We start from the raw sequence: 16,117 nt of genomic DNA on the forward strand, positions 1-16,117 counted from the left end.
ATTGAAGAGGAACAATGCGGATTCCGTCCTGGTCGTGGAACAACGGACCAACTCTTCACTCTCGTAAGGATCCTGGAGGGGGCCTGGGAGTACGCCCAACCGGTCTACATGTGTTTTGTGGCTCTGGAGAAGGCGTATGCCCAGGTCCCTCGGGTGATACTGTGGGAGGTGATGCGGGAGTATGGGGTGAGGGGGTCACTTCTGAGGGCCATCCAATCGGTGTATGCCCAAAGTGAAGGAGTTCAAGAACCTCAGGGTCTTGTTCCCGAGTGAGGGCACGATGGAGCGAGATTGGCTCGGAGCGGCGGGGGTGGTATTGCATTCCCTTTACCGCACCGTTGTGACGAAAAGAGAGCTGAGCCAGAAGGCAAAGCTCTCGATCTTCGTTCCTACCCTCACCTATGGTCATGAAGGCTGGGTCATGACCGAAAGAACGAGAAAAAATCACGGGTACAAGCAGCCGAAATGGGTTTTCTCAGACGGGTGGCTGGCCTATCTCCCTTAGGGTGAGAAGCTCAGCCATCCGTGAGAGACTCGGAGTAGAGCCGCTGCTCCTTTGTGTTGAAAGGAACCAGTTGAGGTGGTTCTGGCATCTAGTAAGGATGCCACCTGGCCGCCTCCCTAGGGAGGTGTTCCAGGCACGTCCAGCTGGGAGGAGACCCCGGGGAAGACCCAGAACTCGGTGGAGAACTGGCGGATGTGGCCCGGAGAAGGGAAGTTTGGGGTTCCTTACTGGAGCTGCTGCCCCCACAACCCGGATAAGAGGTAGACGATAGATAGATGGATGGATGTAAACAGCTTAGTAGAAATATTGTCTTCTTCGGAATAAGGGACAAAGCTGGAATATGTTGTGCATGTAAACAGTCCATTCCCTTTTTCAGTTCAACATTTTATTTTCAACGGCAAACTTTTTTGCTGTCCTGGCTCCTGGACATTGATATACAAATGGTCATTGATGTGAAGTTTTAAGCATCAAGATATTTATAGAAACAGTTAAAAAGCAGGTTTACAGTTTTTTCCAAAATAGATTTATTGACATGTTCATCCGTTATTTTGTGTTTTCAAAGTGGATTATGGATTCGATATTAATAAAACAAAGCAGTTATTTTAAAAGTCAAAGTTAGGCAGAAAAAGAAAGTTTAAAGTCACTTTGGGTGTTTAATAATCAGATCGGATTCCAGGTCAGATCCTTCCTGCGTGTCCATTCACAAACTTCCATTCAGTCTCTACGAACAAACTGATGTCCTCAGCAGAGGGCGGGGCTTCACTACGTGGCTGTGCTCTTGGAGACGGGCTCTGTCTCGTACTCTATCTCCACGTACGCTCGCTTCTTCCTCACCGCCGAGCCGTTGGCTGGAGATTTGCCTTTAGACTTGGAGGTCTTTGTCTCGACCTCCATCTCCTCCTCATCCTCATCCTCTTCCTCTTCACTGGACTCCTCTTCCTCCTCGTCACTGCTAGTCTTAAGTTTGTTCATTTCCTGAGAAGAAACAAAAAGTCAAGTAAAAATAATTTCTGTTCAGCTTGAACATTTTTAAACTTCCTGTTCCTTGTTTAAAGCAAGTCCTTAAAAGCATTCAGGAGGAAAACAATTAGACGCAAAGCGGCAAGATTAAGTGCACTCGATTAAAACCAACAGATTTTAGAACTGGATTAAAAATCTAACAGTCATCAAAACTAGCTATTTTACATTAGCAGTTGGTGGGCAGCACAGTCCTGCTTGGCTGAATAACCGAGCTAACAGCTAACGTTAAAGTTAACTGAGCGAGGTTCATTGATTTATATTACGATGCCTTCAAGCTCTATTCATTAAAATGTTGTATTGGGACGAAGGTAAATTATGTTATAATGAAGTGTTTAAATGTAATCATGTATATTTTAATTTTTGGCGCAAAGCTTTAATAAATCAATTCATTGGAAGGACGTGTTGTCACGGGAATCTAAAACAGGAAGTTGAAACAGGTCATAATTCCATCTCTAATATCTAACAAATGTTTTTACCGCAGTATTGAATCGGGTGTCGTGAATCATGGAACTGGTATTGGGAAATCCCTACATAGTAATATTACAACCTTTTTTTTTTTTTATTCAAAAAGATGCTGAAACACTCAGTCACGCTATTATAACTAGCCGATCAAACTACTGCCATTCCCATGTTACTGGCTTGACTAAAAAGTCTAAAAGAAAACCACAGCTAGTTCAGTCTTATCATCAAAATCAAAATGGATCATATTACCGACAACGCACTGGCTCCCTGTATCCATCAGAATTAATTGTTTATAAAGTATGCATCAGATATATTATTTAAATGTATGTTGCAGCCAGATCACTACGGTCCTCAAACACTTTTATTTGAAATGTTTCTTTTGTATCTTATAAAAGTACCGTCTGTTTTCATGGCCCTAAACTGTGGAAGTCACACCGTTTGGATATTACCATGTCAAGCTTTCTCGGCATTTATAAAAAGGAAACTTTTTAATTTGATTTGGAGTAATGCTATTAGTTTTTAATCTTTAATCATTGCTTTTTATTCCTGGTGGTAATTGTATTGACTTCTGAACATTTTATGTTTAATTGTTGTCATTTTTAGTCTTGCGAAATATTATTTATAGATTTTCTGCATGTTTGTATGAAAGGTTAATCTTTTAGTCTATTAAAAATGTGAAATATTGAAGTCACAATATCTTAAAAACGTCATTAAATGTCTCGCTTGGTCCAAAACCCCAACGCGAGACCAAGAAAGGTTTTGAGTCTTTTATGTGACCCGTTTAACTTTAGTGAAAATGTTATTGAAATGCTTAACGCCAACAAATATGGATTTGAAGCAGAATATTTCAATAGATAAAAACATTTTTTTCAATTAGAAAAAGAAGCTGCGCAGCACTCGAATATTGATTTCACATTTCCAGTGTGAACATTATGAATGAAGCTGAACTATACGGTACAGCAGAGTTTTAAGATTTAAACATGTGAACCTGTCCTTTAAACTCCACTAACCTCGAAGTCGCTCAGGTCGCTCTCATCCACTTCTTCTTCTGCTACAAACTCACTCTTCCCAACGTCCTGCAGACAGAAAGGAGACGAATGAGTCCACAGACTGCACATATAAACTTACTGTGTTAGAGAAGATAAGATGAAAGCATCCTTCCTCACCTCATCATCCTCCACCTCCTCCTCCTCATCTTCCTCCTCCTCCTCCTCGCTCTCTTCATCCTGCTGCTCCAGAGCCTTATCAAAGGCTTGGATTGGGAAGTTGTAGATGTCTCCATACTGAGAACACAAACACATTAAATGTAATACTTATTCATCTTTTTATTACGTGAACACATTTCACCTCAGTTGCCTGAACTACATGAAGTCTTCTTCTTAAATACTTCATTCTTCTGTTCCAGGTGAACTATGTCCTGGAGTTTGACGTACAAATGATAATAAGAGTAAGTTTGTGGTGTTGAGGGTCAGTGTCGTACCGTTCCCTGTTTCAGTCTCTCCAGAAGCTCCTTCTCGATGGCGTTATCCAGCTGAGCAGCGATCAGAGCTTTCTCCTGCAGACAGCAGATATTGATACACATTAAACAGGTTAATGCAGCGGGAATGTTTCAGTGTAATGTGAAGAGATAACAGCTGTGTCCATGTGTGGAGCCGATGGCTCACCTCTTTCCTTTTCTCTCTCCGCTCCACCTTCCTGCTGAGGGGAACCAACTTCCTCCTGAAAACACAAAACAGTCACACTTCATTTCTCCTGTGAAGTTAAAGTTTCATTTGACGTTTCAGTCCGACAGATCAATACACTTTGTACAGATGGTACAGATGGAACCCGTTCCCGACTCCAATCATTAGAGCTTCAAGTTGTGTTCATGCCGACTTCAGGATGAGGTGGAAACATCCTTTGTGTACTTGTGGGTTGAACCTAATCTCTTTGTTTTTATTGTATTTCAGATTTTCTTTGCTACGTTGTACTGCAGCGGCTGCACTTGTTTCCCTGGTGATAAATAAAGTTCTGTTGCATATTAAATAACTGAAACTGAAGTTCATGAAAGGAGAAAAAGAAATAAAACTTAAAAAGGAGGATTTTCCATCTAGTGATTAATGTTTCTCGTCCTCTATATGAACCACAAGCAAAAAAACGGCAACAAAACTCTATAATTTAAATTCTGTCATAATATTATACTATATCATACACAGTCGTTAGTCATACTATATTAATACATTTCACCTGATATATTTTATATCACATACATATTACATTTCTATATTAATATAGTTTCATTACTTAATCAAATACATTATTCTTGAGTAGTTTACATAAACACTATACTGCTGATTTGCTGCTACTAAATTTTGACACTTTTGTGTCTTCTAATTTTGTTCAGAATCGCTCTTGTATATTTTATTTATTTCTATTCACATTTTATATAATTCTGATTATTTATATTTTACTTTCTCTATTTACCTGTACTCATTTCTTCTTTGTGCTGTTCCAACACCTACACGTTTCCTCTGAGGATCAATGAAAGTTGATTTCTTCTTATCTTCAGACTATTTCCTCTTTTTGAGTGAAACTTTAAAAACACACTCTTACTTCACCCCACAATGAAGCTTCCATCATACAATGTGTTCACATTTAGCAGCAAAACGAAATGTTCCCAGTTTTTTATAATATAATGTTTAAATAATACTAAAGCGCTTTATTGTCGTATTTGAGCATCATTCTTCCAGCTCAGTACAGTTACTTCCTGTTGTAGTATTTAGTAGTACATTAACAGTACTTCCTGTTGTAGTAGTATGTAGTACATTAACAGTACTTCCTGTTGTAGTAGTATGTAGTACATTAACAGTACTTCCTGTTGTAGTAGTATGTAGTACATTAACAGTACTTCCTGTTGTAGTAGTATGTAGTACATTAACAGTACTTACTGTCTCTTGAGGACCAGTTTGCGCATGCGGATCAGGTACTGAGTGATTTTGGTGAAACGCTGTTTGCATTTGTGACGGATGAATCGAGGCCAGTAGATCAAATTCTTATCAATCTGTTCCAGAGCTTTCTCGTAGTTTTTACTGAGCTTCACCTGCGCGCACACACACACACACACACACACACACACACACACACACACACACACACACACACACACACACACACACACACACACACACACACACACACAGTCATTGAATGTTTGTTATTTTAGGATTACAGAGAACCTAAATGAATAGAAAATAAAATGAACAGTTAAAAGCTTATAATGGAGTTTCTCTTTAAAGCAGTCAGCGTGCTTCATCAGAACTACTCGTCAAAGGGTCGAACAGCTTCAGGAACATTTCTTGTTGCCGAGACCCAAAGACTCAATATGCAAACACAACTCACTGCTAGCGGCTCCTTTTAGCATTAAGTTACTTGTATTTAAAGTTAATGTACATAATGTACAGTTAGAAACGTCTCAGCACAAAATCAAACACCATTAACTAAGAAACAGATGAAGCTCACCTTCTCCCACATCTTGGCAGGAAAAGCTGCTCTCTCGATCACCTTCATGTAGAGGAAACACTGACCTACAACAGAAAATACAACATTATTAAGTGGCGATTAACTGTCTTCGTTATTCCTTCTCTCGTGTCATATTTGGATCAACTGTTTGCCTGTATTTTTTCATATATTTCAATCATTCTGAATATTTTACAGGCCTTAACTTCTTGTGTTTTTTCGATTTGTAGTTTCAGCCGTCAGATTTCTGACGTTGAGAATATTGAGGTAATTCATAAACACACGTAAAAAAATCAACTAGAAAATAATAATAATCTAGACAGCAATAGACAGGCGATTGACTGTTTTTCCTAGCCACGGTCAGGGTCCTTGAACACAACACGAGCGGAACGTGTCATCACGTGGTCATGTCAAAAAACTTCAATATTAAATGAGACTGTCATTGACATCAGTGAACGCAGCGTGACTAGTATAAAACAGAGAAATGTGTAATATCGCACTTTCCAGGAGAAATGGACGAACAATTATTTATTTGAGGAAGTAAAAGGCCAGTGTGCCTAGTTTGTGCGGACGCTTGCGGTGAAACACGAAACATGTCAAACTGCACGAGCTGAAAGGACGAGTGCGTTTGGATAAAATTAACGCTCTTCGGCGGAGTTTGGCCCAACAAGCAGCTCTCTGCAGAGCGGAACATACAAACATGGATAGATAGAGAGGTAGACCACCACACCAAGAACAGACTGTTCCACCACTGCTGTGCAATTATCACTGCCATGTACAATACTCACTTTTTATCATTTTCTATCAACCTCTTGGTACTTATATTATTTGTTATTCTATTTAATTATTGTTTACTGCCTTTTTACTTCATATGTTCTTTTGCTGTGACAAGATACATTTCCCCGTTGTTGATTTCTGATAAAAACAGAGATACATGGATAAAAAAGTTGCTTTTTTGCACATTATGAAAGAAAGGTGAAATGAATGGGCTGTGTCGTAAAAAGATTTTGCAGAGGTTATCAGTTCAATAATTAGTACGGCCCTCAAAGGATGTTGTAAAAAAGAAAATGGCCCTTGACATGAAAAAGGTTCCCCACCCCTGATGTAGAGATATAGTGGAGTAGTGTCATGACACCAGAATTTTTAATTTGACACGTGGGCATAACATTTTAGATTTTTTATTACCGCCCCTTTTTTATCAATAGGTAGGAGTGGGGGACAGGGGGTGTTCAGGGCGAGATAAAAAGTCAACAGTATGTCACATAGAAGTGATGTACATCCTCTGAAAGCATTTGAGATGCAGCTCAGCACTGTGTGCCAAGTTGTTCTATATATTAAAATAAATACATTGAAATAAATATTTATTAAAAGTGAATTGTGAAACTGTATAAGGGTTTAGGACATTATGATGCTAGTATATGCCAGCCATTCCCATGCTCTATTATATATGTTGTGCAGACATTTTTGGGTTGATACCATTATATTTATTTATTATATATATATATATATATATATATATATTATATATATATATATATATTTATATATATATATATATATATATATATATATATATATATATATATATATATATATATATATAAATAAATAAATAAATATAAATAATATATAAATATATAAATAAATATAAATATATATATATATATATATATATATATATTTTTTTTTTTTTATATATCTGGGGTCTGGCATCTCCAAGTCTGTTTGATTTAAATCAAATTTTCCTTTCTCTATTTCTAACATGTTTTGAGTGAAAATCATCTAATGCAACATATTTCTGCTGTAACCCTCCTGAGGTTTGACCCAGTTTAACATGCATGTTAAAGTGTAAGAGCATAAAGTGTTTACCTTTCTCCTCTCTGATGGTGGCGTACTGACTGTTGGCCAGCGGACAGGACGAGCGGTTACACAACCCTGTGATGTTGTATTCATTGCGACAGAAGCCCTGACTCTTCGTCCTGGACAGAAAGAGGACAGAAGATATTTTCTTAAACGGTTGGGTATCTTGTGTCGTCAGCATAGTTCATACTGTTGTATTCAGCTATATAGGATTTTCTTTAAAACATATTGATGAGTATTGTTGGAGGAAGCCTAAGATCATATGAAAATGAAGTGAGAAATTCATCTCTGTCGTACTTAATGACTTAATAAATGAATGAATAAGGAGCAGATTAAGTTTCAGACTTACTTGACTTTGAAGGAGCAGAACTGTGCGTTCCCAATAATGTCCCAGATCACCTGTAAGAAGCAAATTCAACACATTACAATCATCCACTGACATTCATTAGCTTTTGATTTAACAACATCACTTGTGTAATAACAATAATAATAATGCACATAATGGTCATGTCACTTTTTAAAAATAAAATATATGTTATAGCATCCTGTGCGCAGTGTCATAAAGCATTAAAGAGCTCTGCAGTATTCTAGTCTTCTTTGACAGTTACTTAATGTATTTTGTAATGTAGAAAAAGACTCAACCTGCAGTGCTCTCTATAAAAGTAACTTTGAAAAAGGGACTTTGGACTCACATTTTACATGAAGCACCTGGGGCCAGCTAGCTTCTTGAGTTTCTTAAATACTGTTCAAAACATCTGCATATTAGCTAAGATAATGTTAACTATTGTTCAGTAACGAGTGCATTTGAAATATAGATAACGTTCAATTCTGAATTTAGGTTATTTTCAATGTAGAATCAGAGTATGTAAAAAGCTGAGGAGACTTAGAAGACTACTTTTCAGATAAATGTTATCAGTACTGTAAGTACAAGCAAAGTCAACATACATAGAAGATAACATCACGTCAAAATTAAGTTCTCATACGACTCTACCAATGTATGTGTCGACTCGTGTTTTAACTGCTCTGTGCGTTTACAGAGAAGCTACACAACCTTTAAACACATTTTTAAAACGGAGTTTGTCGCCACATTGTACATGAAATACTCGTTCACCTAGCTCAGTGTTAATGTGTCTCAAATACTGTTGACAAGAACACTTAGTTTATACCCGTATACAATTAGTTGTTCAGTAGCTACTGTAACTACTATATAACTGAGATCATATATTAAAAAATAAAATAGGCCAGACGTATCAGCTTTTAAATAGTTACTGATAAGCTATCGTTAGCATGAAGACTTAGCAGAGCACGTTAGCAGCTTTACATTTACACACTTACGTCATCGTGTTGCATTTTTAGTTCCCCGCAGAGCTGCTCGCAGCTTCTCCTCAACCAGACTACTGTTTGTTTTAATGATATTTAATAAATTAATGTGAAGCTATGAAGGAGTGTTTCGGTCTCCAAAGCCACATGGACAGTCATGTGGGAGAGCTCTTCTTCTTCTTCTTCTTCGTTGGTGCTTACAGGCAGCCGGCATCCGTTATGTTGCATTGCTGCCACCCTCTGAAACTAGTCCCTTACTGCGCCATCTTCATTCTAGAGATCCTTTTTGCTAGACCAGTGTGTTTCTCAAGTAGTCAAACAACCCTTGTATTCCTTTTCCTTTATCTCCATACTCTAGAATACCTCTGATTTATCTGTTAACCCCTTTTTTCTTAATTATATATGAAAAAAAGGATTCTAGAGATGGAGAGGAGGAGAGAGGAGGAGAGAGGAGGAGAGAGGAGGAGAGAGGAGGAGAGAGGAGGAGAGAGGTCCCCTGGCAGTCTGAGCCCATAGCAGCATACCTAGGGGCTTGGTTCGAGGCAAACCTGAGCCAGCGCCAACAATAAGCTTTATCAGAGAGGAAAGTCTTGAGTCTGCTCTTAAATGAGGAGAGTGTGTCTGCCTCCCAAACACAAACTGTGAGCTGGTACCACTGGAGAGGAGCTTGATAGCTGAAGGCTCTGACTCCCATTCTACTCATTCCAGTATCATTTCTTATCATAATCTTTTTTTTCCGGACAATACTTCTTCCTTCAGATTTAGATAGTTTCATATTTTTCTTTATATCTCTCCTTTAACAGCTTCCAGTGACAACTTTGCCCCCTTTTTGTTGCACGGAATGCCAATATGCACCTGGACCCATAAAAAAGAAACCTCACTGCCCCTCCTCGTTACTCTGTTGAGTCAGGCCGACTTTGGGATGTATCAGAACCAATGCTATGAATTGCTAACAACGAGTCACTGCACAACAGTATTTTACAACTCGTCCACCTGGTTTATCCCTTGTTGAACCTTCTTCACAATAAATCTACATTTCTCCCTCTTTTCCATAGGCTGTCATCATCTGCAAAGAGTGACCACCCACCCTGGCTGAATGATTTCAAATATATTATTAATCATAACTGAGAATAGGACAGCACTTATTACACGACCTTGGGGAGTTCCATTCCCCACCACACTTTTACTGGAGATTTCTGATCATATTTAACTTGAATACTTCGACCGTTCAGAAAATCCATTATCCAGTTAACATATATTTCCTCCTACTCCCATTAAATGCAACTTAATTCGAAGACCGTTTTTCCACGACATGTGTACGCCTACTCTACTGCCAAGAATATGGCGACCACAGACTCTTTCTTAACGTTTTGGTTTTGTGTGCACATGAAGCCTCCAGAAATGAACCCTTCTGCTGGAAAGCTTCAAAGCTTCTTGCCATCACATGCGAGAGGGTGTTTGTATGTGTAACTTCTCATTCATACATGTATTAATTACTATTCAAATTCAATTTAGACTCTTTCAATGCACACATTAACGGACCTGGCAAAATAACATTTCACTGCAATTATTCTTCAAATCAAATCAAATCAAATGAAATATTTATATATCCCAATATCACAAATTATACATTTGTCTCAGTGTGCTTTACAGACTGTACAGGTTACGACATCCTCTGTTCTTAGACCCTCACATCGCACAAGGAAAAACTTCCTAAAAAAAACCCCATAATTAAAGGGGGAAAAATGGAAGAAACCTCAGGGAGAGCAACTGAGGAGGGATCCCTCTCCCAGGACGGACAGACCTGCAATAGATGTCGTGTGTACAGGATAAACAACATAGTACAAATACAACATTTGACAGAAAATGATGTGTTGAAAAAGAGAAAGTATGGATGAATCCAGGAAAATGTCAAAAAGGCTTCCCGGTGTCCAGCAGGACCAGGTCAGCAGGCGCAGCCACGATTCATGATCCTGACGTAAACTTTATCAGTGGCAACCTGCCACATGAGAGACACAGGTTTCAATTCTTAATGATTAAATTAACAAAACAATAAACATAATAAATGAGACATTGCTATTTAGAGACATTTTTAAAAGAGATTCTGATTTTACACTTGACCATAAAGTCAAGTCATGTTTTCTGGTCGAGGATCAGAAGGGCTGAGGCGCAGTGCGTAACAAGTGTGGGCTGCACCTATCACAGATGAGCCATGAGAGCACCAATCATCATATTCATGAACCAGAAAGATCACACCCCTAACATGGCGCAGAGGCAAAGTGTATCTCCTCTCCAGCTCTCTGACCGGCGGTGTCATGTTTTAATATTCAACATTTGTCTTCCTCGTCTTCTATAATCTCAAGTTAAACAGAGAAAACAAAACCTTCTGCTACAAACTCACTCTTCCCAACGTCCTGCAGACAGAAAGGAGACGAATGAGTCCACAGACTGCACATATAAACTTACTGTGTTAGAGTAGATAAGATGAAAGCATCCTTCCTCACCTCATCATCCTCCACCTCCTCCTCATCTTCCTCCTCCTCCTCCTCGCTCTCTTCATCCTGCTGCTCCAGAGCCTTATCAAAGGCTTGGATTGGGAAGTTGTAGATGTCTCCATACTGAGAACACAAACACATTAAATGTAATACTTATTCATCTTTTTATTACGTGAACACATTTCACCTCAGTTGCCTGAACTACATGAAGTCTTCTTCTTAAATACTTCATTCTTCTGTTCCAGGTGAACTATGTCCTGGAGTTTGACGTACAAATGGTAATAAGAGTAAGTTTGTGGTGTTGAGGGTCAGTGTCGTACCGTTCCCTGTTTCAGTCTCTCCAGAAGCTCCTTCTCGATGGCGTTATCCAGCTGAGCAGCGATCAGAGCTTTCTCCTGCAGACAGCAGATATTAATACACATTAAACAGGTTAATGCAGCGGGAATGTTTCAGTGTAATGTGAAGAGATAACAGCTGTGTCCATGTGTGGAGCCGATGGCTCACCTCTTTCCTTTTCTCTCTCCGCTCCACCTTCCTGCTGAGGGGAACCAACTTCCTCCTGAAAACACAAAACAGTCACACTTCATTTCTCCTGTGAAGTTAAAGTTTCATTTGACGTTTCAGTCCGACAGATCAATACACTTTGTACAGATGGTACAGATGGAACCCGTTCCCGACTCCAATCATTAGAGCTTCAAGTTGTGTTCATGCCGACTTCAGGATGAGGTGGAAACATCCTTTGTGTACTTGTGGGTTGCACCATCTTTATATGGCAACCACAGACTCTTAACGTTTTGGTTTTGTGTGCACATGGAGCTTCATCTTGCCATCACATGTGAGAGGGTGTTTGTATATAACTTCTCATTCTTACATGTATTAATTACTATTACTACATTGCAATTGTTCTTAATGATTAACTTAACAACTAAACAATAACCATAAATTAGACGTTTCTTTTTGATTTTACACTTGACAATAAAGTCAAGTCATGTTTTCTGGTCCAGGATCAGAAGGGCTGAGGCGCAGTGCGTAACAAGTGTGGGCTGCACCTATCACAGATGAGCCGTGAGAGCACCAATCATCATATTCATGAACCAGAAAGATCACACCCCCAACATGGCGCAGAGGCAAACTGTATCTCCTCTCCAGCTCTCTGACTGGCGGTGTCATGTTTTAATATTCAACATTTGCGTTTCCTCGTCTTCTATAATCTCAAATTAAACAGAGAAAACAAAACAAAACCAGTTTGTGTTTCTATTTCTATTTAACAGCTAGGAAAGCAGAGTTTTGTACGCTATCTGAAGAGGTGCATTGTGGGAGTGTCCGCTGTAAAATTAAGCACTTGCGACACGTAGTGGTGTGGATGGCAACTGCACCAATATCATATTCACGTAGTAGTAATATTTTAAACAATCATTTTTTATCCATCGTCTACCGCTTATCCGGGGTCGGGGGGGCAGCAGCTCCAGTAAGGAACCCCAAACTTCCCTTTTCCGGGCCACATCCGCCAGCGAGATGTGAGGAGATGTAATCTCTCCACCGAGTCCTGGGTCTTCCCCGGGGTCTCCTCCCAGCTGGACGTGCCTGGAACACCTCCCTAGGGAGGCGGCCAGGTGGCTCCTTACTAGATGAACCACCTCAACTGGCTCCTTTCAACGCAAAGGAGCAGCGGCTCTACTCCGAGTCTCTCACGGATCCTTTTTTATTAAATGTATAATTGTTTTGTTCCATTTGTTTAATTCATTTGTGAGTCAAATCACTAAATCACTTATCTTTAAAAATGAAATAAACAATCGCTTTTTTATTAATGCAAGCACATAATTGTATCTCTAAAATGTTTTTCATGTTATTGCCTTCTATTTTTTATATTACTTTTGAGATTTTATTTCCATTTTAACTTGTATTGTTCTATTTGTCATATAGTTCAATTTCATTGCAGTTCTGAAATGTTTTTTCTTATTTATATGGTCAATAAAGCTGATTCTGATTCTGAAATCTCAAATTAAAATAACACCCAGGTGAAGTTTTGTATTGCTATTACAGGTCATTTATCAGACGCTCTTATCCAGAGCGACTTACAGTGAACTAACTATAGGGACAGTCTCCCTGGAGCAGCTCAGGGTTAAATGCCTTGCTCAGGGGCACAATGGTGGCAGCCCTGGTGTTGAACTCATAACCATCTGGTTGTTGTTATTTCAATTAACACTTGTAGACAATGCATTTTCCAAGAGTGCCAAACTGAATTCACGTTCTCTGCTTTACACTCAGTTTGTAATTTAATAACAGACATTGAGCAACACTGGCTACACTACTATTTTACCAAGTGCCTCCTCCACCTCGTCCTCCTCATCGTCTTGCTCCTCATCCTCTTCCTCCTCTAGTTTGCACCCCTCTTACTCTAGGTCCAATATTGAGCTCCATTGTTCCATCCATCCATCCATCGTCTACCGCTTATCCGGGATCGGGTCGCGGGGGCAGCAGCTCCAGTAAGGAACCCCAATCTTCCCTTCTCCGGGACACATCCTCCAGCTCCGACTGGGGGATCCTGAGGCGTGCCCAGGCCAGTGAGGAGATATAATCTCTCCACCGAGTCCTGGGTCTTCCCCGGGGTCTCCTCCCAGCTGGACGTGCCTGGAACACCTCCCTAGGGAGGCGCCCAGGTGGCATCCTTACTAGATGCCCGAACCACCTCAACTGGCTCCTTTCAACGTAAAGGAGCAGCGGCTCTACTCCGAGTCTCTCACGGATGGCTGAGCTTCTCACCCTATCTCTAAGGGAGACGCCAGCCACCCGTCTGAGAAAACCCATTTCGGCCGCTTGTACCCGTGATCTCGTTCTTTCGGTCATGACCCAGCCTTCATGACCATAGGTGAGGGTAGGAACGAAGATCGACCGGTATATTGAGAGCTTTGCCTTCTGGCTCAGCTCTCTTTTCGTCACAACGGTGCGGTAAAGTGACTGTAATAACGCCCCCGCTGCTCCGATTCTCCAGCCAATCTCTCGCTCCATTGTCCCCTCACTCGCGAACAAGACCCCGAGGTACTTGAACTCCTTCACTTGGGGTAATGGCTCATTCCCTACCCGGATTAGGCAATCCACCGGTTTCCTGCTGAGAGCCATGGCCTCAGATTTGGAGGTGCTGATCCTCATCCCAACCGCTTCACACTCGGCTGCGAACCGATCCAGCTCCATTGTTGTCCAAACCAAATGTTTCCCTGTGTACCATGGAGGAGGCTTACGGACACACAGATCAGGGGTCATGTCAGGCCCTGATACGATAATATTTATTGATAGTGTGTTAGGTTCGGAATACACATCCATACTTTGCACAGTTGGATACTCATGTGTATGTGTGTTCACCAAACTAAACTAAACTGCCCTCAGTGTTGGTGAGTAGTGAACTACATGTAGTTAAACTAGTAGCTTGCTGGTAGATAAACGACTGAAACTCCTATTTTGTGCCATTTTACTATTGCTTTGTTGCTGTTATTGAAGCAATACATGCGTCAGGCAGAGCAGTGTTTAAGCTGTTCATACTGTGTAAAAGGTGCATGTTCCAGACTGTTTTAGATGTCAGACTTAACTAAACTGACGAGTCAGACAACAGGCACATTTCTTTTAGACAGTGCTCAAGTCGGTCACACAGTCTTAAAAGTTAAATCTATTTCTTAGTGTGCTATTTTATTTGTTTTGGTTTATGTATGGCCTGTCAAAAATTGGGCACCTTTTTAAAATAAACATAATTGAGTGGCATGTTTTTGCTGCCATTTTTTTACAAAGTTGTTTGAACAATTTTTTTCTAAGTATCTTTAGTTAATTAAACTATATTTCTCCCTGGAGTACCTTTGCTGTAGTTCAACTTCTTCCAGTGTGATGTCAAGCTGTCATGCTTTCAAATAGCTTCCCCAACACTGCTTGCCCTGCCTTTTAAAAGTAAAAGACACAAGTGTTTTACATTTACACTGTCAGTGCGTCGGAGGTGCTTATTCAAATGATAGTTTGTGTGTACTGTATTGAAGCAAAAACACAATTTTGACATGTGTTTGAAGAGTTTTGCGAGAATTGTATAATAATGTGTTGCTGGTTAGGTGTAAGTTTATGTGGTTAGTGTTTAGAGTTTGGGGGAAAAAAGCCAAAGATAGTGCCTAAGCAATCACAAAAAACAGTGTTATTATTACTATTATTATTATTATTATTATTATTATTATTATTATTATTTGTATTATTATATGTTTTGGCCAGTGAATATTCTTTATCGTTAGTTTTGTTAATTTAATAAACACAGTAAATCAAGCCCGAATATGAAAATTAGTAGAATAGATTTGTTGTTTTATTATTCATATTCTTAGTTGCTTATATTGTTATTACTATAAGTCATTTGTTATAGTTGTTACTGTTACTATTCCTTTTATAAGTCACATTTTATAGCGACACCTGGAAGCTATTTGACATCCTCCTGGATCCATCTTTTTCATATATGTTCACATCATCATTTTTGTCATCTGGATTATGTTGCAATTTTATTATGTTGTGTATGCTGTACACACAGCATCTGTTGCACGTCCGTCCCGGGAGAGGGATCCTCCCCAGTCTCTCTCTGAGGTTTCGAACATTCTTCTCCCTGTCATTGTTTTGCGAATTTTTCCTTGTCCGCTGCTAAAGGGTGTAAAACCGAGGGAGTCGTACGCCGTAAATTAGTCATTTGTGATATTGTGCTATGTAAATAAAATTAGATTTGATTCGATAGCTGCAATTTTAAATAGGATAAAATATATACACAATTACATTTATGTACATTTCTGAACATATCTTATTCTACTAGTCTCTGATAAATTCTAAATTTAAATCTATAGTAAATATTTCCATTTTTCTTGGAAAATTCTTCGTTTCTAAAATGAGATGATTCAACAAAACCGTATTTATCTCAAACAATTGAGGGGAAAACAAAAAACAATATTTT

At 39.4% G+C, this 16,117-nt stretch overlaps 1 protein-coding gene, 1 long non-coding RNA gene and 2 other non-coding genes across 4 annotated transcripts; all 4 read right to left on the reverse strand.

The window, feature by feature from the left end:
- Positions 1-1,005: 1,005 nt before the first annotated feature.
- mak16 (MAK16 homolog (S. cerevisiae)) lies at positions 1,006-8,872 on the reverse strand. The gene is made up of 10 exons (XM_029438785.1): positions 8,678-8,872; positions 7,692-7,741; positions 7,352-7,461; positions 5,486-5,550; positions 4,915-5,066; positions 3,652-3,706; positions 3,468-3,542; positions 3,154-3,270; positions 2,998-3,063; positions 1,006-1,480 (listed from the first exon to the last, which is right to left on the reverse strand). The coding sequence occupies exons 1-10, from the start codon at positions 8,690-8,692 to the stop codon at positions 1,268-1,270; spliced, it is 918 nt and encodes a 305-aa protein (XP_029294645.1). The 5' UTR covers positions 8,693-8,872; the 3' UTR covers positions 1,006-1,267.
- Positions 8,873-10,813: 1,941 nt separating this feature from the next.
- On the reverse strand, positions 10,814-10,913 carry LOC115014179 (small nucleolar RNA U13). The gene has a single exon (XR_003832874.1). It is a non-coding gene; the product is annotated as a small nucleolar RNA U13 (small nucleolar RNA).
- Positions 10,914-11,170: 257 nt separating this feature from the next.
- Positions 11,171-11,875, reverse strand: LOC115013912 (uncharacterized). Its single transcript, XR_003832831.1, has 3 exons — positions 11,662-11,875; positions 11,478-11,552; positions 11,171-11,280 (listed from the first exon to the last, which is right to left on the reverse strand). It is a non-coding gene; the product is annotated as an uncharacterized LOC115013912 (long non-coding RNA).
- A 286-nt stretch (positions 11,876-12,161) lies between these two features.
- LOC115014178 (small nucleolar RNA U13) lies at positions 12,162-12,261 on the reverse strand. Its single transcript, XR_003832873.1, has one exon. It is a non-coding gene; the product is annotated as a small nucleolar RNA U13 (small nucleolar RNA).
- Positions 12,262-16,117: the final 3,856 nt, after the last annotated feature.

This window comes from Cottoperca gobio, chromosome 9 (genome assembly GCF_900634415.1).
Source record: "Cottoperca gobio chromosome 9, fCotGob3.1, whole genome shotgun sequence".
Lineage (NCBI taxonomy): Eukaryota > Metazoa > Chordata > Actinopteri > Perciformes > Bovichtidae > Cottoperca > Cottoperca gobio.

Coding starts and splice junctions, on each gene's coding strand:
- mak16 (XM_029438785.1), bottom strand. Junction 5,067..5,485: donor CTGCCAAGATGTGGGAGAAG/GTGAGCTTCATC, acceptor GTGTGCGCGCAG/GTGAAGCTCAGTAAAAACTA. Junction 1,481..2,997: donor GCGACCTGAGCGACTTCGAG/GTTAGTGGAGTT, acceptor GTTTCTTCTCAG/GAAATGAACAAACTTAAGAC.